The 23,619-nt window shown below is 27.6% G+C and overlaps 1 protein-coding gene across 2 annotated transcripts; it reads left to right on the top strand.

Moving 5' to 3' along the window:
* The first annotated feature begins 4,827 nt into the window (after positions 1–4,827).
* On the top strand, positions 4,828–7,647 carry LOC124931221 (protein Brevis radix-like 3). 2 transcript variants are annotated; one of them, XM_047471644.1, is made up of 6 exons: positions 4,828–5,253; positions 5,356–5,542; positions 5,621–6,009; positions 6,695–6,836; positions 6,914–7,233; positions 7,334–7,647. In XM_047471644.1, exons 2-6 carry the CDS (start codon positions 5,408–5,410, stop codon positions 7,410–7,412), a joined length of 1,065 nt encoding a protein of 354 aa, XP_047327600.1. In that variant the 5' UTR covers positions 4,828–5,253; positions 5,356–5,407; the 3' UTR covers positions 7,413–7,647. The 2 variants fall into 2 exon arrangements, with proteins under 2 accessions (XP_047327600.1, XP_047327599.1); XM_047471643.1 differs by having other exon boundaries at positions 4,829–5,253; positions 5,384–5,542.
* Positions 7,648–23,619: the final 15,972 nt, after the last annotated feature.

Raw genomic sequence — 23,619 nt, 5'->3', positions numbered from 1 at the left:
CCTTGGGACCGAGCCTCCCAAACCTAGGACCGAGAATCTTAGCCTAGATCTAGCCCCAGACTGAAAGGTTTCTACACCTCGACCGAGAAACATAGCCCTAGGCTAGTCCAGGACCGATAGGCTTTTACACCTAGACCAGTAATTCAGTCCAGGACCGATAAGCCTGTTTGGTTCCACTTTTCAAAACTCAAAATTATTTTTGTAATTTTGGAACCCCGATCCATTTTCAAATAATCTCGAAAAGTCAGAAAATGATTTCAAAATATTTTGGGATATTTGACTAAGGCTCGGTTTGGAATTTATTTTTAAATTTTAATACTTTTTCAGATATTTTTCAAGTCTTTTACTCAATCTTTGTTAACCGCAATCGTAGGTACGCACCTCTAAATAATTTTATACAATTATTTACGTAATCTAAACTTATCCTTGTTTAGGACGCACAAACTACTAATTAAAGGATATAAACGTTATAAATAAATCTTTTGATAGCTAGACTTTAAAAATTTTCAATTGTTTTCTAAAATCAATTGGCGATTATGTTTTCAAATAAATAATATTTATTAAATTTATTATGTTTAATTAATTTAAATTGAATTTCAAGTCAAGTTTTCATTTAGTTACAACAAATCCCCATATTATTAAAATTTGAATAAAATTAATTATTTTTATATAATTGATTTTAAAAGTTGTCATGTACTGTCAAAATCTTTAAAAATAATGTTTTATTTTTAAAAAATGTTTGGCACGCAAATCAATGTTGAAACCATCGAATTTCGAGCCACCCGGATCCCCCGGAATTGCCACGTGTCATCCGACACAGTGCTAAGCTACATACTAGGGATTTTCCGGGGTTACAATTATATATATTATATTATATTATATAAGATAATGTATATTTTTTTCAATTTTTATTATTAATAAAAAAAATATTTTTCAATGTACTCATATGTATATTATATTAATGAGTACCTTGAAAACTAATTTTTTTTTAGGTTATAATAATATATATTATAATTTTATAATATAATTGTTTCCACTCCTGTCAACGGTACTCATATGGAAGTATCATGTGTTTTTGTCTCCAACTTGAAGGTATTTATGTTTGCTCGATCCTTCTAGTATTTTCCCTCATTTTTTTACAAAAAATCAATTTGTCTTTCCATGTTAATTATGTTCTCCATGTCGTGATGTTGTAGAACAACATTTTGTAAATGAATGAGGTCTATCTAGAACTTCTTGATCTTTGTTTGTTATTCTTTGTATTGGTTCTTTTTCATTTTTTCAGGGATTGATACATTTGCCTGCAATTTAAGTTTGTTAGTTCTAACAAAGAGAGATAAGAAATTTCGTCAATATGTGTCCTAATGATATTTTACAGAATTAGTATATGATCATAATTAAGCCAATACGATTCAAATTTAAATGTGTATTTTATTACGATTTATACCATTGATTGTGATCTCAATAGGAGAGTGATCGGAACATACAGCTGGATGTGCAAAAATAGTTGCATGTGGATAGGTTTATCTCTAGTTCTCTACTCATAATTATAAAAGACTCTATCAAGAATTTTATGTTCTCCTTCTATTTAACCATGTATAGTGGCTTCCTTCATGAGGAATCTCCATCAAGTTGCATTAACTAGTGTAATTTTTTTTTAAAAACATTCGAGCTTGATTAATTTGTCCATTTGATGTATTATTTGTGGTGTAAATCATGGGAGATGATCTATTGTACCACAGCATGGACCCTCTCATGTATCACAAGGCAAAAAATCTTATCTCTCAACCTAAACACTTTGAATATTTTTGTCGTGTGGTACAGGAGATGGTTCATAATGTGGTACATCAGATCTCCCATGTACCACATCATTGAAATCTCCATAAAAAATCGATGGAATATTATTTGTGGAAATTGTATTTGCAATTATATTCTAAGGTTGACTTTTATCCCTTTCTTCCGGATAACCATAAATAAAATATATTCTCAAGTATCCTCCGTTCCTGGCCATTGGACCATACTATCGACATAAATTTGTGTGAAGCTATTAAAGGAAATATTTACATCGTACGACCAAAAGACTGTGACACCTCCGACTATTTCCACTGATGAGATGACTTGGATATTTGATATTTGTGCCTCTCTTGCAATTTTTTGAATTTTATTTTCTTTCATTCTTGCTTTTAGTAAACACAAAAAAAATTCTCATCGTCCGCACAAGTCCTTAAGCTGAGAAATTGTCAAGGTGGGACCTAACCCTTGACAATTCCATCATTTTCATTGAACGATTGAGGTTGTATAAGGATTGCCTTAGTCACATTCTTGTTTCGTTTATATGAGTTTTCATATTTTTTCCCTTTTGTCACATTTTTTTCTTTTCTTCATTTTTCTCGACAACTTCCTCTTTTCTTATTCTTTTCGAATCCTTTCTCTCTTTTTTCGACTCCTTCCACTTTTCTTTTTTTCAACTACTTCCTCTCTTTTTTTCTCCCTTAGAACTCTTTTCACTGAGCGTCTCATTTTATGGGTATGGACTTGAATTTTCATTTCTACGTTGTTCATATAGTTTTCTGTTTTTCCTCCCCAGTTTCACTTTCATGTCGATAGTGGTTCGAAGGCGCACTATTATTCACATTTTGTACCAAACAAAATTTTGATATCTTACTAGATAGATTTCGAGAATCTTGGACCTTCCTCTTATTGCATCTTTTTAGATTTTCTAAGTCAATTTGCATTGCTTCATTAAATAACGCCTTCATATGTAGGGTGAACGCTTTCGTGTGTAAGGTGATATTGCTGAAAAGAATTGTGAGTGAATGTGTATTTGGTTGGTGAATCTCTCTCTCACTCTTTTGATATAGTAAACTCGTGGGTACTTTTTGATTGGGTGAGTTTAATGGGGCAACACAATTTATCTAGTTTTGCACATTCATCGTTTGGTTAGCCGATTTCTCCTTTGTATTACCTATAATAATTTGAGTACATTCTCCTTGATTTTTTCCATTACTATTGAAAAGGTTATCCACTTATAGTCTTACCTGATTAGGTATGATATAATCTGGCCCTTTCCCAATAATGGTCACAAGTTTAAATGATTCATATGTCTTAATTAGATTACATACCTCTTTCTGATAATCACATGAACGTTCTGCCACATTGATTTCGATATCATCATCTTCTATGTTAATGTAAACTTTTTTAATGCTCGACGCAAGTTGATCAGATCCTATTAGACATAAGCAATACGTTAGACTTTTAGAGTTTACCATTGCAGGTAGTGGAGTTGTGCTAGATGAGTAAGTTTTAAGCCAAAATCTTAATTGTGTTCCCTCTTGATCTCCTAGGTAAGAACTTTCCTTGACATCATGTTCACGTGTACCGCAACCAACGCAGACATCACCAACTTCTCGTATTTGTAAGTTAACTAGATATCTGATTTGTCTTCTCGTGATATTCATATATGTCTTGATCGGTTTCGTTACATCAATGTTGACTTGGATCCTAACAAAATTAGATATCTTTCTGATTGATCGATTGTACATCAATCTTTATTATTTCTCCTAGATCAGCCACGATTCTTCGGCTAGCGTCTTTCGTGGATAAGCCTTAAGTGAGGCCGTGAAGTTTGATTCAAATTGGTTCATTGAGAAATCAATATCTTTGATTAGATCATCGTCATTCCAGATCATTTCTATCAGCATCTGGTTGTGAATAACTTATACTTTTTTGTAAAAACCTTTTGCGATCATTTTCTACCAAAAAAAAATAAAAGTGAAAATGTTGTCCTCCACTTTCTGTATTACCCGACTATTGTGTCTCAATTCCCTTTCTATTATTGACTGCAATGAAATTTGTGTGTTTCTCCATGTTAGTTTGATTCAAGAGGATTGAATTACAATCAATCGTATATGTAGAAGCTGAAAATTTTAATAGAAATGTATAAGAAAATAATAAAAATTCCCACAAAAGTTTACCCGAAATAAATAGAAAACTTGTAAAAAAATAACTCACCAAAAGTGTCAAAAAAAAAATTAGTGAGAGAAACACTTCAAAATTTATTTTTACAGTTTACAAAATTTACCAAATGATTTTTTAAATTCAACAATATAAGTAACACAAAATGAGTGACTCAAAATGTTACACACTCAAAACAAATAATTTGTGTAATTATTTAAAATCTTTAAGTTTTTAATTATTGTTTATCAATTCTTATATTTAATTAGTTGGAAATCTCTTTTGAAATAATTAATTTACTATACTAGTAGGAGAGTTGATAATATCCCTATATATTTTAACATGTATAGAGATATATTTAAAAAATTATTGAATATGAATTATAGAATGTATCCAAAAAAAATTATTAAACAAACTCAATATATAATGCATCTAATTCCCTAAATATGAATATAGAGTCGTTGATATTATATAATATATAATATAACAATTATAGTATGGTCAAATTTTATTTTATTTTATTTTTAAATTTACACTATTAATTCTTTTACTCTTATAATTAACAATCATATAAGACCTTAAATTTTTCTCATTAATTAGACAATAACTTATATTATCTTTTGTGAAGATTTACCCATTTATTTGATTTGTAACAGCTTAAAATATTTTTAAAATATCTAAGATTATGAATAAATAATTTGAAAAAAGTTTATCAATTAAAGAATGATTTTGTACCGTTAAGAAAATGGCAAAAAAAAAAAAAAAAAAAAAAAAAAGGAAGGAATTAAATGCTGTAATAAAAATTTTGAATATTCAAATCTGATTTGATATTGAGAGGAAAATTGTAGTGAATGAATAAGCATTGAATACGATTGCAGATTTGAAGATTTGCTTGCTTGTACAGTCGATCATCTTCTCCATTTGAAGTTCCCGATAATAATCTCACATGAATGGCGCCGTGAGAAAGAGAAAGTGAGGGCCCTAGCTAAGGAGAGAAGTATTTGTTTATCATTTTTTCTATTATAGAGAGAGAGAGAGAGAATCCTTCCCTCTCTTTGGCTTCCATGTTTACTTAGGGACTGAGAAAGAGAGAGAGAGAAAGAAAGAGCGAATCACGAATTTGGAATACCTAAAACGTCGCCCAAATCCAACCACTGACGACTCCTGTTTCAGGATTTTTCTTGTTAACACGGCAGATTCAGGATCTACCTCGCTCTTGTAAACCTTACTGAAACTATGACAGGATCATTCCGTGGAGAAGACGCCAGATAGATTCTGCTAATTGGCGCTAATCTATTGGTAAGGAACAAACAATACACCTTTTTCTCTTCCAGATCTTCAATTTTTTTTTTTTTGTATTTCTTCCTGAATGTTCCTTGTATTGTTTATATTCATTCACAGATTCCATTTCCTTCTTCCTCTGTTTCAGTTTGATTGGGAAAAGATCTCGAAAATGCTCACCTGTATAGCTTGTTCAAAGCAGCAACAGCACATCGGAAATGGATCACGGACGCATCAGGATACAGAAGAAGCAGACACCGCCTCCACTCCGAGAACGAAACAAGCCATTAAAGCACTCACCGCGCAGGTTTTTCTCAATCAATTTCAGTTGTTCTATTGAATATAATATGGTGATATTAAAGGCTTTTTCAACTGAATTTTATAGATCAAGGATATAGCCCTAAAAGCTTCTGGAGCATACAAACATTGCAAACCGTGTTCAGGTTCATCAAATCGAAATAATCAGAACAAAAATGAGTATGCAGGTTCAGATTCGGCATCACTTTCGGAGAAATTTCATTGTTCTTATCAAAGAGCTGGTACTGCTATTTCAACTCCAATGATGTGGAAGAAGGATATGGAGGCTAGATTGAAAGATCTTTCGAGTGCAGAAGGAACTCCATCGACTGCATCAATTAGCGGTAGGACTGACTCTGCATTGTTTATTGAGGAAGATGAAGTAAAGGAATGGGTGGCACAAGTGGAGCCTGGTGTTCTAATCACTTTTGTTTCCCGTCCTCAAGGTGGCAATGATCTGAAACGCATTCGGTTCAGGTTAGTATCATTATCTTTTTCATGACCCGGCCATCATCATCTGATGATATTATATTATCCTCTTAATTCAGCATGCTATGCCCAATTGATTATTGAACACTAGGGTTTGTGGGGGAGGGAGACAGGTTTAGCAATTCTAATCATTATTATTCATCATACCTCACTAAATTGATATTTAAAATTGGAATGTGTATGTTTTGGTCCAACTTTTACAGTTGAGTTGACATCAAATAATGATTCAATAATAGATTCTCTCTACTTGGCCCCATTTCATTTGGATATGGTCAATTTGGCTGATTTCTCTTTGGATCTGTATTATGATGTGATTAGACTCCATTTGTTTTCAAATTGGCATATATTTGAGAAACCAATCTGAGATTTATTCAATAATAGGTTTTCGAAACTTCCCTATTTGATATCGAGAAAACCCAATCAGGGTTGCTCAAATAGTAAGGATCTCGATTCCACTGTCAAATATCGTGCTAAAGTCTAGTTCTCAAAATTGAAAAAAGTGGTAAAAGTCTTGAATTAAGAGGTTGATGTCTCAAGTTTGATTTCACTTAAAGCACCTTGACTAAAGTGGAGATTATTACAGGGAAATGTTGAACTAACCATTACTTGATATGTTACGCCATTTAGTAACTACAAATTTTATATAAGAAATTGACAATTGGTTGTTTCTCAGTCGTGAGATGTTCAATAAATGTCGAGCTCAGAAATGGTGGACTGATAACTATGACAAAGTGATGGAGTTATACAATGTTCACGAGAGGCTCAACGAACAAGAAGAAACCCCCTCAGCAACTCCACAAAGATCCGACAATGAGGTGCTCTATCTTTAGAAAAGAATTGGTTTTCATTGATTGAATCTCCAATCTTATGTTTTTTTTTTTTGTAATTTCAGAGTTCAAAGATTGAATCAGATAAGAAGGGTGGACTTGTAGTGACTTCACCATCTCCAATCCATTCATGTTGTGTTCATAATACTGGTATATCTCCAAGAACACCAAGCCATCCAAACACAAATGCTAGGAAACTCGACGATGATGGTTCATCGTCGATTAGAAGAAGTAGTTCATCGAGGGGAGATGGCGATGATCATCGCTCCATTAGCAATGCTAGTGATATGGAAACTGAATGGGTTGAGCAAGATGAACCGGGAGTTTACATCACAATTAGGGCATTACCAGATGGTACTAAGGAACTTAGACGCGTCCGATTCAGGTAAAAATTAACAAATTTTCACAAATACACAAAAAATTCAGGTCGTTTGAACATTCAATTCAAACCTATATCAATCGATACCTTCTCTTTAATGGTGCAGCCGAGAAAGATTTGGAGAAATGCATGCTAGGTTATGGTGGGAACAGAACAGAGCCAGGATACAAGAACAATACTTGTGACCTAATATCCATTAGCAAGCTCTTTAAGGAAGGAAGAAGACAGAACAAGGTTGTTCTGTATTGTGTGGTTAGTTAACAAAAACTATCTTTGTCGATTGAATTGAACTATATAAATCTTTTTTTTCATTTTTTTAATAGATAATTAAATTAATTTCAAAAAAATAGTCTTTGATTATTGGTTGATACCCTTTGTTATTTCATTTTTCTAGTAATACACATTCTTACTTTGTATTTACTTAATTTCAATTTATTTGATCATGCAAATTTGGGGTCAAAATAAAGCATTTCATAAAAGTGATTTGTGAAAATCAAGTCAGCATTAAGAAGATTAATAAATCTTATGAGTCTATTAGTTGATGTTTATTTGTTGGTAGCTTTAATGAAAAATATTTATTAAAAAAAGTTAGTTATACAATTAAATTTTTAGGTAAAATTTTATATCAAACTATCATATTAAGTTAGAGTAATTTTTTTTTAAAAAAAAATAAGAAAAGTTATTGATTTTATTGATATATCAAAAAGACTGTATTGTAATATATCGAAAATATCAATTTTTAAGATATACATAAAAAAAAAAAAAAAGTTAAGGAATGATATCGATTCTGAAATTATTGTTATGGTAAAGATACGAGATTTTAAAAAATTTGGTATATTAAGATATACCGAAATACTGAAATAATATTTATAAATTAAATATATATAATACTTAATGAATTTGATATTAATTTAATTACTTATTAAGAAATAAATGAATTTAATAATTTTTAAAAATTAAATCAAATAGAGTTTAATATGTCATTGTTAAGTTCATTTAAAAAAACACGACTTGAAAAAGAGAAACAACTTCGAAATCAAAACTATACGTAATTCCTAAACAACATAAAAGTATATTTTATTTTAAAAACACGATAAAAAGAATACAATGGAGTTGGTTGATAGAAGAATATAATGATATTCAAAGTATGTAGTTGGTTGATAGAAGAATATAATTAGTATATTCAAAGTATTTTAAACTTGAGATTTAGTTGTTTATGGAAATATAAGTGGGATTAAAAAATTACTTATTAAAAAAAATATAAATTGAGTTTAATCGAATTATACAATTAACTAATATTTATTATTATTATTATTTAACCTGAATTTGTATTATCAATTTATTAAAAGAATTCAAATGCCAAGTAAATGCGATTTAAAACTATTAAGAAAAGTCTCTCCTTCATTTTATCTCCTTCATTTTAGTCTAACTTAAATATTAGACTTATGTTTATTATAGTTCATTTCAATTTTATAATTAAATTTAAATTTTGGCATTGACTAGTTTTTTAAAAATATTAAATTTTAAAAAAATATTTTATTTTATGATAAATATTTTTAGTTTTTAGTTTCGTGTAACGTTTATATAATAAATATATTAAATTGTTTTTTTTAAGTTAATATTTTCTAAGATATCAACGATATAATATTGAAATCGTACTAAAATTAAGGTAGAATGAAATCAAAGTAAGATAAATGTACGAATTTTTTTATACCAAAATTTTTGGTAATGTATAAGATATAGATAAAAAATTAAGATAAATTGTATTGATCCCATTACTATAATTACAATCATTTCTAAAAATAAAAGCTAAAATAATTTGGTTTAAATTTATATAAAATGTATGATTGAATTAAATAAAACATTTTTAGGTCAAAATAAAACGAAGAAAAAAAGTTTTTGATAAATTTTTAAATCATGTTACATTTATTTACCAAACAGTTTTGTGATTTTGAATTATACATCATTTTCAAACTAGTCAAATAGGGGGAGAAATCAATTTTCAGCTATCTCTGCCATTTTTATCTCTTCTTATTTTTATTATTATTTCAATCATAATACTGAGGCTTTAGCCAATTTTCAGAATAGGCAATTTGAAAATATTTAGTATTTTTAAATTAACCCAATATAATAACCTAAGTGAAAAGAATTTTGATTAAGTTGAAAATAAGGGTTATAGAAATGTTGTTAACCTTATCTATACCAATTTTGCACAAATAAAGTCTTTATTAAAGGGTAAACATTTTGTCAATAAGTTATTCAAAATAGGATAATTTGAAAATACTTCTAGTTTTCAATCTAATCCTTAAACTTTTGATGTAAAATCATTTTTAATACAAGTTTATAATAAGTGAGAGAACTATGTTCTTTCTTCTCATATAATACCCATAAGAATTTTGAATTTTTGATAGAGCACAATTACCATCTTATCTATGAACTTGTTTCATTTTCCAAATTGATGGTTATTTTATAAATGTCCCAAGAAAAATGAATACTATATATAATACATACATTGATCAATTAAATTGTTTAATAACCATTTTATTAAAAATAAAAACATAAAAAACAAATTATTTAAAAATATTTTATAACTGGTTGAATAAGGGACACGTGGAGACAGGTTGACAGATCTGATATTTTGGAAATAACAAAAAAATGTGAAATTCTAATCAGTCTATAAAGATATTTGTCTACTTCCCTAGAAAGGTATGGATCTAACAGTGCCAACATGTTCATTAATTAATTATATTTTCACAACCAGCACCAAGCAAACTAGCATCTTCAATCTCCACTCTTTAATCACATGCCAAAAAAGATGAATAACCCATTTCTTTTAAATTTATCAAATCTTTGTCACTTTGATCAATATTTAAAGTGATCCCATGAAACAAGCATTGATAAAAACAACTTATTAGAATCAAATAAGTTCGGATCGAATGTAAATTGTTGCAATTTTAATGTAATTGGGACTAGAAAAAGTAGGAAGAGTTATAAATGCAATATTTGAGTAAGGATGCTCTTAGAATGGAATAAATGAAAAGGGAAATGATTAGAAGATTAAGAGTGTGATAAACTCTTAATAATTTCTTAATGCTTTTGGCAAGGATTGATTTTTTATAATTTGATTCGATTTTTTGAGATTTTTTATTTTATTGTTTTGAATTGAATTGTATGAGATTTTAATTTTATTCTATTTCAAACAAAGTTATTCCCTTGCTAAAATACTAGTATTGGTTGAGACAAGGTGGAGTTTGGATTTGATTTTAAACTACTATATATGTAATTTGGATGAATTTAAAATGGTGTCTAACTAGAATGTTTGATTTAAACACTTTGACAAGTTTAACAACTTTCTTAACCAAGTTTTAAATACAATGGGCAATTTTGAATATCTCATATAAGTCTAGGGAGCAATTGGGTTTTTTCTGTCTATAATATTAAAACAAATATATCATAGCAAAAATTAAATAAAAAGAAAGATTAGGGACAAAAGGGGAATTTGAGGAGATGACCCCACTAATAGGCCTAATAGCGGAAAGTGATGAGCTTAAAAAAAAGCGGATCACCCTTTTTACTGTTTTTGGACGAAAATGCCCCAGTTGCGTCACGCAACGTGACGCAATTTTTTATTTTTTTATTTTTCGAAAAATTTAATTATGATTTTTTTTGGACGAAAATGCCCAAGTTGCGTCACGCAATTGCGAGCCGAAAAAAAAAATTCTGGTTGCGTTACGTAAGGGTATAATTGTCATTAAAAAAAAGAGGGTTACCAGCGCTATTTAAATTATGCGCTCACACTATCCTTATTTAGGCCTATTAGTGAGGTCATTTTCTCAAATTTCTCCAGAAAAGGATATAATAGACAACAGACGGATACATAAAAATTTGCAACTAGTCAGGAATTTCACGAGCATATTTTAGATTTATACTAGAAACGGTGTCTAACATAATACTAGACAATGATCGATAAAATAGATGAATAATTAAGAAGTATAATAGTTTTAAAATTTTTTGATTATAAAGAATTTGAAATAGAATGAATTTGATTAGAGGTGTAGATAAATGTAAAGAAAAAAAATAAATATTTGATAAGAGAAATAAATTCAAATTATGAAGTAGAATAATATATATTATTTGAAAAGAGAAGAGATGAGATTGAAGAAATAATGGATTGAAGAGATTCTATATATATATTATTTATTTTTGAGGTTGAGTTTCAGGTGGATATCACCCATTACCCATTTCCAACTCCGACCCGACTGAATTATCATTCCCGATCCTATCTCCACGATTACAACTATCTGTACTCGATTTCGATAGAAAAATACTTGCGGATATTCGATTTTCGGGTACTATTGACATCCTTTCTTATATAAAGAAATTGGAAGTTATATGATTAAGTTATTCTCATTACCAAATTATACAGTTTCTGGATTGTAATTAGAATTGGTCATCATACCCAATTACCCATCAAATCCTAATCAACTTGATTAAATTATAATGCTAAAAAAGGCTACAATATATATAGGTATAACAATGATAAAAGCCTACATTCATAGGTACTATTAATTAATTATATGATAATCCATGCAACTGCAATATTGTCCTGGTGTTTGTAGGAGGACCACTTAAAAAGTATATATAATACCCTTGTAACTACAAGACATTAGGCTTTATAAAACAAACTTATCATTACATTAAATTATACTTTTCTTTATCAAATGGCTTATATATATTATTGCTATCAAAATTTTCTTTTAGAAGTTTTTCTTTAGTTGAAATGTCATGCACGTTGTTGTTATCTTAACATCTACTTAACAATGTCAACATGTCATTTTTGCATCAAGAACCATTGAGAAAGTTATTTATTTGTTAATTGCCCATTTGTAGCAATGATATTATTGCCCTTTATTACAATTCTCATTTTTATCTCCAACTAGACTCTAAATGACTCACTCCACAGTTTATTCCAGCTCTTAAATTTCAAGTAAAGTAATTTGATATACATTGAAGATCGAATCCATGATAAATGTGAGAATATGTGAAACAAATTTACGTGAAAAAGTCTTATCGAAGATATACAAATATCAAATTCGATTCTTACTTTAAAATGTTATAAATTTGAGTTTTGTGTTCTTTGGGTATGAATGTGAAAAGAAAAGAAAAGAAAAAGGAGATGTTCATGTTTTAAATAAAATGAAAAAGAAAAGTTCAAAATTAGATCTTCAAATTCAAATAAATATAATTTTGTTGTGGAAGAGTTGGTTGAACACACAATTGTTGTTTCTCACATTTTTCACCTAACCTTGAATATATTATGATAATTAATTTATAATAGTACTGTGACTTTCACAATGGTACTTTTGTTTTCCTCCGTCCATTTATTGGACAAAATTTATGTAAATCAATTGATAATGAGAGAGAGCTTTTTAATTTATGAAAAATGTTGTTTTCATTACTTCATTACTTTATTTAGTAATTTAATGTTTATAAGTGGCTCCCATCTTCTGAATTTAAAATATTAGTGTTTTATGAATTAAAAATTTCAGACCATAAATAGTGGTTTTCAGGAAAAAAAAATGGTAGTTTTGGGAGTATAAATGGTGATTTTGAGATCAGAAACGGTGATTTCTACATCATAAATGGTAATTTTGGGACAAAAAATTGTGGTTTTGGGATCAGAAATAATGGTTTCGGGACAATAAATGATGGTTTCGAGACAATAAATGGTAGTTTCGGAACAATAAATGATGATTTTGGGACCAGAAATTGTGGTTTTGTGACTCTTTTTTACAACCCTAATCAAAATCGTTTCTACAGCTAAACCCAAACTACCCAAACTACCCAAACTAAAGCTAAATCTTAATCGCTAAACAGAATATTGATATAAAAAACGTTTCTACGTTAAACCGTAATCGATAAAATATCAAAATCACTATTTTACCACCATATTCAAAATTGTTTCTGCAGCTAAACAAAAAATGAAGCTAAACCCTAATCGTTAAAATATCAAAATCACTCTTTTACAACCTTATTCAAAATCGTTTATGCAGCTAAACCCAAAATCAAGCTAAACATAATCGCTAAACAAATCTGTTTCTAAAAAGATGGATAACATGGTGTATTTAGAGAAAAGACATGCTATTTTCAATCGAACGACAATGAAGAGAATAGAAGAAGTCGCGGAAGTCGGAGAGCGAAATCGCCAAAGAAGAAAGAGAGATGGTCGAAAATGAAAAAGAAAAAGAAAAAAGAAGGAGAACTTAAACGTTTTTTAATATTATATATTTAAAAGAAATATTTCCCATTTATGTAAATCAATTGATAATGAGAGATAGCTTTTTAATTTATGAAAACTTCATTACTTTATTTAGTAATTTTATGTTTATAAGTGGCTCCCATCTTTGAATTAAAAAATATTAATTTCATTTGCACATAATATATTTAACAAATTTATATATGAGTATTTTTAAAAAATTTGTCATTTAATATATATATATATATATATATATATATATATATATATATATATATATATATATATATTATATTACCAGTGAATCACCATGGACCATGCATGGCACATAGTTTCTTCCTTTCATTTGAGTTTCAATTTACAAATTATCTTCAAGATTAGTTGTTGGATCTTAAATTTGAGACAATATATAAAAAATAAAAAGTGAAACTTTTTTTTGTCATAAGTTAATCTAATAAATCTAAGAATCAAATCAAAATTTCATATTCTGATAGTATAATTTTTAAAATGAAATATAAATACAGAACTTACACAGCTATCCATAATCAAACTTAAGGTTACTGAGATGAGATTTTGTATGCTTGAGGCTTCTTCATTCTTACTTTTATTTTTATAAGAGGGTGCCCCTCGATTTTGCTAGTCGCTAGGTCAGAAAAGCGTGGCATCTTAATTCCAATCAACGATCATCTCACCTCACCTACGTCTTATCACATCCAGCCTTATTAGAATCGTGCTATTTCAGCTGAATTAGTGACAAAAATACTCTTTCTTTATTTTAAGTTTTTATTTTATTTTTGAGAAAGTTGGTTTCGTTAATTGTTTTGACGAGCCCAGTACCTCTATAAGGTTAGAGATATTCAAATATTTTTGTCTTTAGGCTAGAAGAGGAAATCACATTTAACATGTGGAAACAACTTATTTTAATGGGCAACTGTTATTTCACTTAATACAATTAGTTAAATTTAGGACCTGCAAAATTTACGAAGGTGTGAGCTGGTCTCTAAAAAAGATTCTTAAACTAAGAAGCGATATTGCAGATCTTTATGACATCCGACTAGGGGACGGGAAATGCACTCTATTCTGGCATGACCCTTGGTTTGAAAACCAGCCTATCATCGACAAGGAGGAGTTTCAAAATACTCGTATCAGAAGGGACTGCGCAAAAGCGAAAATCAGAGACATCAAAGACGGGAATTGGAACTTGCTCTTGAGAAGAATTCCAAAAGGAAATAGGATATTTGATCATATAAGTAACATACAACTACACGACAGACCGAATATTCATGAATGGAAAGCTGAGGACAATGGGAAGCTGGTATTGAAGAAAATATGGGAGGTAATCCGGGAAAAAACGCAGAAAGTAGAATGGGCTCCTCTTGTATGGTCAACGAAGATTATCCCTCGACACCAGTTCATTCTATGACTCGCCTTCTGGGAAAGACTCAGCACTCGTGATCATATTAGTAAGTATATGAGCATCCCGGACGTGAGCGCGCTGTCTTCTATGCATAGGAAATGAAGAAACCATAGATCACCTATTCGGGAGCTGTTGTATTGCTTCGGAGCTTTGGGACAGATTCTATAAAAGCCTGGAGCTGACCAGTTTCCCGAGCGAATGGAATGAAATAAAAGAAGCAGCACTACTCAAAGCCAAGAGAAATAGATTTGCAACAAGCGTGTTCAAGTGTGGCTTTGGAGCAGTGGTGTATAACATTTGGCAAAAACGGAATGCAAGGGTATATGACAGAACCCGCAGGAGCATTGACGAGTTATGGAAAGATATTGCATCGGATTGCAGTGCCCTCGCGGGAACGTGGAGAAGAATTCCAAGCACGGAGTAGAACTGGAATATCTGCAGGAACTGGAATTTACCGTTTTTTAAACTCACTAGAATTGAAAGCATTGTAAACAAATAATTCATTTACGTTTTTAGCTTTTTAGCTTTTATTCAGAATGTTACTACTTCAAAATCATTATAGGCTTGTCTAGAATGATCTCTTAAACTCGTGGGTTTTTTTCTCGTTTTTGGGAATTTTTAATGAAATAACGCTAAGTCGTTTTTCCCAAAAAAAAAATATTATTTTTTATTTTGTTAATTTATTTTAAAATTTTTAATATTTATTAATAATAAATATTTAATATAAATTCTTTTTTTATTATACAATTATATTATAAATTAAAATAATAAATATTTAGGAATTAAAATATGTCAAAATATAATGAATTATTTTAAAATTTTATTTTATACTAACATTTTTAACTATTATTAATTATTTTTTTAAAATGAAGATACTTTATGATAAAAATTCAATAGACACAATTATATTTTAAAATAATTATTTAATAAATATTCAAAACATTATAATAAAAGACTAATATATATAACATAATTATTTTATTAATATTTTAAATTATCAACTATTTTATATATATATATATATATTCAAACATCAAAATAAAAAAAGTTATTTATTTAGCTTTTAAATAATTCATAAATATTTATTAATGTGATAAAGAATCCTAGAAATGATACTCCCTCCATGGCCTCACAAAGATATCTACATACTTGTCCTGAACTGGACAAACCAGATTTTCTGGTCTGGTGCGTGCTCAAATAAAGATTTAAAGATTGTTTTACTTTGGTCTTAAATAGGGGTGGAGGCAGGATGAAAAATTACCTGAAGCTGACTCCAACTTGCATCTCAGATGTAACTTTTTATTCTCCGCTTTTTTTTCAATAAAATTTCCACGATTATTAGAAGATGGAGACTCGTCATGCCCTCTCAATGAACACGCTTGCAAAGTGAGCCACTGAGTGCTTTCAATAGTTGTTGTAAGCCGTAATCTGTTATTTTATTTTTCATCTAAAGACTATGCATTCAGTACTTTGTCAATATGACAAAGATATTAATTAGATTATCAAGATATTCAACTGCCCTATTATGTGGTGAAATATTACATCCTATATGCATAACAAAAGAGCATATATCCTCATCATTAACCCGCTTTCAATATTTGAATTCATCTATTGTAAATGTAGGTTTTTGGGGTTGCTTATGTTCAAACAAGAAACATGGGAAACAAAAATCAGCATCTTTCAAAAGAGAGTATTCTAACTAAGTAAATTTCTTAAACCAATGATTTTGGAATCGTCGATTTTGATTTCCAAATTTGGTTGGCGGGTACTCATCCTTAATAGGTTGATATGACCTCATCTTGATATAAGCTCGTCTAATTTCATCCCTTTGATTAAAAGGATATTTCCATATCGGAATACGTAATGATGGATCAAGTTTAAGAGAACTTACATCAACATCAATTCTAGGAGATTTGTTATGTTCTTGAGCAGGGATATCAAATTCTTTATTTAAATACTGAATCAAACCAATGTAACTATTTTAACTTGTTTATTAATATTAATTTATATTTTCTTATAAATTTTTGAAATAGTTTAAAATTAAGAAATATAAAACACTATTATTATTTTAATTTTTATATTTTACCCTTATAAATAATTTGTATTATTAATTATATTGAAATAAATAAAAAATAATATATAATTATGAATTAGTTTATAGATAAATTATATTTTAAAATATAATAAATTATAGGTGAGGTCAGGGTTTGATCACCTGACCTCATCTACATAGCCAACTGGGTTAAGGGTCAGATGTCAAATATAAATATAAAATGTTTTATTTTAAGATTTTAATTTAGGTGGGGCTGGAGCCCACCCTAGCCCATGCATGGCTCCGCCCCTAGTCTTGAGGTTTAGTGAATTTTTTTTAAAATTGTGAAAAACTATGTAAGCAGAAACAAGAGAAGCAGAGGAGAGGTAAGGAGAGAGCTCGAATAAATTCTTCTTTTTTATTTCCAAAGAAATATTGTTATGGTACCTTTTTAATTTATAATATTATTGTATAAATAAAAAATAGTTTAAATTATTTAAAATATCTCAAACGTGAAGTCATAGAGGTGGGATGAGAATGAGACAGTTCACGTGGAGAATGCATTACCATCCTTGTCCTGTTTAGTTTGGGGAATCCTTGTCGGACACAATTTATAACATATTCTCTATAAAACAACAAATTATAATAAAATTATATAAATGTGTTTTTTAATATAATATATACGACAATATATTAAAAATTTATATTATTATAAAGAAATAAACTTAAAACTCTTATGAAATATAATGAATAAAAAAACATACCGGTGATTTTATTATTTAATTGTGTTTATAGTGTTTTAGTATAATCGCAATGAGAACGGGGCGGAGGACACAAATATCATCCTCGCCCCATCTCCGGTCAATCCGAGGAAAAAACGTTTCAAATAAGGCAATTCGATTCGATTACCGCAGAGCGGTTTCAAATTGTCATCCTTAGATGCATGTGAGACCACCTAAATTCAAAAAAAATTATTTAATATATATATATATTATTAAATATTAAATAAAAAATTATTTACGATAATAAAAAAATTTTAAAAAATTAAAATAAATTATTAAAAATATATTTAATTAACGGTATTAATTTTTAAAATAAATGAAAGAGATATTTAAACTTAATTTTAAAAAGTGAGCAAAATTAAATTCGAAATATCTTAAAAAAAACAATATAAGATTAAATTGGGGTTATTTGAATAATCTAGAAAGAGAAAAAAGTAATGATGGTTGATGATTTTGAGAATGTGATGATTTTATATGGTAAAATGACTTAAATGGTATTGATATATATAAATAAAATAAAAAATAATAATTTAAAGTAGAAAGTATTTTAGTATTTTGGTTAATGAAATGAGTGATATGATTGGTGAGAAATGATTGATTGGAAAACTAATTTTGTATAAATTAAATAAAAAAATTTTAAAGAACAATGCTAAGTAAAAGTTTAAGAGAAAAATACTAAATATTCCCTATTTGAATGACATCATTGAAGCCAATTTTTATTTTATTTTTTTACCTGAGAAAGTTATCTATTACAAAAACTTTATTGTAAAAAAAGTTGCACATAAATAAAAATAAAATCAACACAAAAAAATTAAAACGACAAATAAAAGGGGAAAAAAATCAACAATCAACAAAAACAAAAACCAGTATTATTTACCATTAACTTTAAATTAATATATTTAATACCTAGAGTTATTACTCCACCGGATACAAATATAATACCAAACAAGACTTTAAGTTTTGTTCAAAGTGATGTCACAACATAAATATGTTTAATTAGTTAAACATTTATATCCATTCTTTAGTCTCCAATTACACTATATTTTAGCAACATTCCAATGTTGAATATGCAATTAACAACACTTAATTATAAGTAATACATAAAGTATTTTATTAATATATTATATATTTTGTTATATAATAAATTTAATAAGACAATTTATTCTCACTCATACGTGTTAAGTTAAATTGTAAATATTTTTAGGGAATAAACAAAATTAGATTATTTATAATCAATTAATAACATTAGCTCAAGCTTTATCTATCACGAAATGTAATCATCAAGATGAAACATTCGGTTCTCTAGGAACTAATTTAGTTGTGATCCTAGAAAGTTTAACTTTTATCGATTGTTTTTGTTACGCCTAGTTGATGGCCTAATTTGACTTCTAATTTCATATAATGATCGATGAAGTCATACACTTAAACATCAAGCGATATAACAAGTTGAAACTATCAAACATCAATCCATTTATGTATTAAACAAACTTGTCTTCAATTTTGGCTTACCAAAAATTATAATAGAAGATACTCTACTCTAACAAGATGACTGTTCAAAGATGATATTATGAATAGTCTTAGTTTGACATAGCACAAAAAGAAATAGTCAAGCATGAGAATTCAGTTGGGCTTGTTCTACATCTTTTACTTTGACTATGTTAATTATATTCCTTAAGAGAATAGAACAAAAGATTCAAAGTCAAACAAAGTAGAAAATCATAATAACAATTTATAAAGATGTATTTTAACATATACAGAGATATAAAACTACGGATTTGAAATGGGTTTACTATTTTGGACAAATTAACCAAAAAAAAATATAGCCTCATTTGTTATGATACTTATAAATCCCCAAAAAAAACTTTTGTTTGTTTACTAATAGTTGCAAGAACATAATGGGAACATAAAAAAAAATGGATTACAACTAGTTTTAACCGTGAATGTTAAAATTGCATTAACTATAATGAAACAAATAAAATAATCAATTAGTATTCATAATATCAAAGAGAAGACATGGTCATGTTTCGAGTTTTCACATTGAACAATTTTAAAAAAGAAAAATGATAGAAAATGAAAAAATAATGAGAAGAAAGTGTAAGAAAATAATGTGTCATCCCTTAAGTGGATTAAGATTTTAATAGGAGAAATAATTTTTAAATTTTCAATTCACTCAAAGGATGACAAATTATTTTCTTACATTATTTTTGTCATTATTTTTCCAGCTCTTTTATCATTTTTCTTTAAAAAATAATACAAACTTTAATTATGTATGAGCATCTCCAACCAACATGTAAAATCACCCCAAAATGAGTTGAAATCATCTCTAACCCACACCTAAGAGCATCTTCAATGGAATGGTCCTGCATACACGCATACCAAAACCCATTTTTCTCCTCCAACTCAACCTCAAACATAAACCCAAAAATGTGATTACACCTTATTCTCTCTAAAAAAAAATAACTTACATATGCGTTATACAGTACATTATGTGAACACGTAAATGAATTGAAAATTCAAAAGAAACTCTTTAAATTTATTAATATTTTGATTTAAATATTTAAGTTTTTTATATAATTTATTTTAAACATTTAATTTAGTTTTTTAATTTTTAATTTAATTAAATTTTATATTTAATTTTGTATATAATTTATTTATAGGTTTAATTTGTTATTTTATCTTATATATTTATATTAATATTTTTATGTATCATAAATTTATAATAATAAATAATATTGATAAAAAAAACTAAAAAATAGCCAAATACAATAATTATATTTCTTAAAAATACTTAAAAATAAAAATTATATTTGTTACAATAATTAAAAATACATCTCTTACAATACTTACAAAAAAAAATATTACATTTTCACAATAATTAAAAATACATCTCTTACCATACTTACAAAAAAAATTACATTTTCACAATAATTAAAAATATAACATAAATAATAAAAGTTAACTAGAGAAATGATTAGGTGGGGGAATTTGGTGAGGGAATGATGTGGCATAATCTTATTCGCTGAAAAAATCAAATAATTTCTCTCTTTTCTCTCTTTCCTCCCACTTTTACATTTTTCAACAATGAAGGTAATGACACGTCATTCCTCACCAAATTTCCTCACTAAATTCCCTCACTCTATCACTCCTCTAGACAATTAATACAAATAGGATTAATAATTTTATATTTCTATTATTATTTTTTATATATATAAATTATTGATTTATAATTAATTTTATCATAACATTCTTTAATGAGGGTGGATTTAAAAAAATATTAGGATTTAATTTATAAAGTTAATAAATATATAGGTAATTATTAAAATAATTTAAAAAGTTGGTATAAAATAAAATATTCCTATAATATTTTTTTTAGTTTGAAAATGAGTTTTTAATGTAACAATTACTACATTTTAAATTTAAAAATGTGTATATGAAACGAAAATAGTCTAAACCAAAACTCAAAATAAATTTATCATCATTTTCCAAAACTCAAAATAAATTTATCATTTTCTCTCACATAAAAACACAATTATGTGTATATACTGTTTACCTACTCAATTTTTTTTTACAAAGTCTCTCTAACTATATTAATAGGTTAATTTTATATATTTTATATAATTTATTGATACATTTTTTATTTTTATTATTTCTTTTTTATTAATATTTTTTAAATTTCGTAAATAGATAATAATGAACATTGATAAAAAAAAACTATAAAATAATAAAATAATTTTTAATAATGTTAGTTTTAATGTAATTTTTTATGTATGTAGAGTAATTTTTGTTTATTTAATAATGTTTAATTTTGTTTTTAATAATATTGTTTTATGTAATTTTCGTTCGTGTAGTGTTATTTATGTTTGTTTATTTAATAATGTTTAATTTGTTTTTGTAAATGTATAAATTATTAATTTATAATTAATTTTATTTAATTAGTGTGAGTTTGAAAAAAGTATTGGAGTTTAGTTTGTAAAATTGATAAATATATAAGTAGTATTAAAAAAATTTGTGTAAAAGTAAATATTTTTAAAATATTCTTTTAAATTTAAAAATGAGTTTTTAAGTTAGAAATAAAAAAAATAAAAAATAAAAAATGGGACAACGGATTAAGTATGTAGCCTGCAAACACACTTAATCATTTAACCAAGCGCAAAACTTGTCGCCCGACGGGCTCGAACCCAAGAACTTAGGGTTGGTATCCACCTCTTTTTGCTGCTAGGCTAGAAGAGGGGATTTTAAGTTAGAAATAAATTACTACTGAATGAGCCATTTATTGTATTTTCACTCTTTTGAGCCTTTGAGGTTTATAATGAATTTTTTGGTTGGGAATACAATATTAGCTTAGACCTCCTTAGAAAAAAAATATATTCTAAGATTTGTTTTGTTATTTTGTTTGGTTAAAATTATTTAAATAATTTAACTTTATGAAATTTCAACTTATAATTATTCACATATTAATTAACTAAAATATTAAAATATATTTTATTTTAAATTATTATTATTTTTATTTTATCAATAAATATTAATACATTTTAAATTTTTTTCTAAAACAATCTACACCTTCTTAAAATTACTATGAATATATATATATATTTTTAAATAACACACAAGTTATTTAAAAACTCAAATCCAAACAAACCCTAAATCAATATCTAATTAATTAATCTTTTATTATATATTATCTCTATTTAAATTAATTTAAAGAATTTATTATATATTATCTCTATTTAAATTAATAATTTAAACAAAATTCTTCTAAAAAATAATATTAATATTTTATTCTCTCATAAACATGTAAAATTGATGTTTTCAACAAACTTTCAAGATGGTGCAAATGAAAGACAGGTGGATTGAAATCATTAAAGAAAGTTTTTTTTTTTTCCTGCAAAAAGACAGCATACATCATGATGAGATTGAGACTAGACCGCCGCAGATTCAATAGAAATCAAAAACCTGCAGAGATCGATTTAACACATGGTCACTAGTATTTCCTTCATTATAAAATTCAAAATGATTGATGATAACTATTATAAAATCAAATCAAATTAAAAAACAATTTTCTGATTTTTAAGATCAATTCAATAATTTTATTAACAACTCATGCCCCACATTAATTATTACAAGTGTTTGCTTAAATATAATTATTTTCATCAAGGTTTGGTCCAAACAAAACTAATTATACTATCCTAATTCATTTTGATTCATTATGCAATGAAAATGAAATTGAACCCAAACAAAATAGTCGTGTTATGGTGCTTAAAGCATAAAATTTTCCACAACGTCATCGATCGACATACCGTACATGATCTATCGAAGAAAACAAAAACAAATAATATCAAGCATCCATTGTGACATACATCCATAGGCGAGACGTTACAAAAGTCGTACATCATGAACTCATATATCATATAAGATTTACCCAAAATTGACTCTCTTTTATGTGTTGTGAAAAAATAACTTGTGATAATAATATTGAAGAATTGATATTAATTACTTCATCACCGGCCAGCTGCAACGCCAAGTTCCAAAAAAACTCATTAAAATCCTTATCATTTGACTAAGGGGAGTAAAACAAACAAATATTCAAATAAATAAAGCTAGCTTCTAGGGATGGGTGCTCTAAAAATGCATTATTAAATATTTTGCCAACAAACTTATATAGCGTGCCTCATGTGTAAATCAGATCCACACTGGTTAATTATTAATAGTCATAAATTTAAATAAAATAAAATAAAATAATGAAATTTAATGTTGCATGGGACATGCTAATATATAAATAATATATTCCCCTTATAAAACCATTGAATCAACTACACTTATTCATTCATGTTTTCTCTTCAAATCTCTTTAAAGATCTAACACAAATTAAAGTAAACTTAGTTCGAGATTGATCTCGTCTAAAGAT

Source organism: Impatiens glandulifera, chromosome 3 (genome assembly GCF_907164915.1).
Source record: "Impatiens glandulifera chromosome 3, dImpGla2.1, whole genome shotgun sequence".
NCBI classification, from domain to species: Eukaryota; Viridiplantae; Streptophyta; class Magnoliopsida; order Ericales; family Balsaminaceae; genus Impatiens; species Impatiens glandulifera.
The sequence above is the reverse complement of the archived record's forward strand: the minus strand, read 5'-3'. Positions and strand labels throughout refer to the sequence as shown.

Coding starts and splice junctions, on each gene's coding strand:
- LOC124931221 (XM_047471644.1), top strand. CDS start 5,408: ATGCTCACCTGTATAGCTTGTTCAAAGCAGCAACAGCACATCGGAAAT. Junction 5,543..5,620: donor TTAAAGCACTCACCGCGCAG/GTTTTTCTCAAT, acceptor TGAATTTTATAG/ATCAAGGATATAGCCCTAAA. Junction 6,010..6,694: donor CTGAAACGCATTCGGTTCAG/GTTAGTATCATT, acceptor GTTGTTTCTCAG/TCGTGAGATGTTCAATAAAT.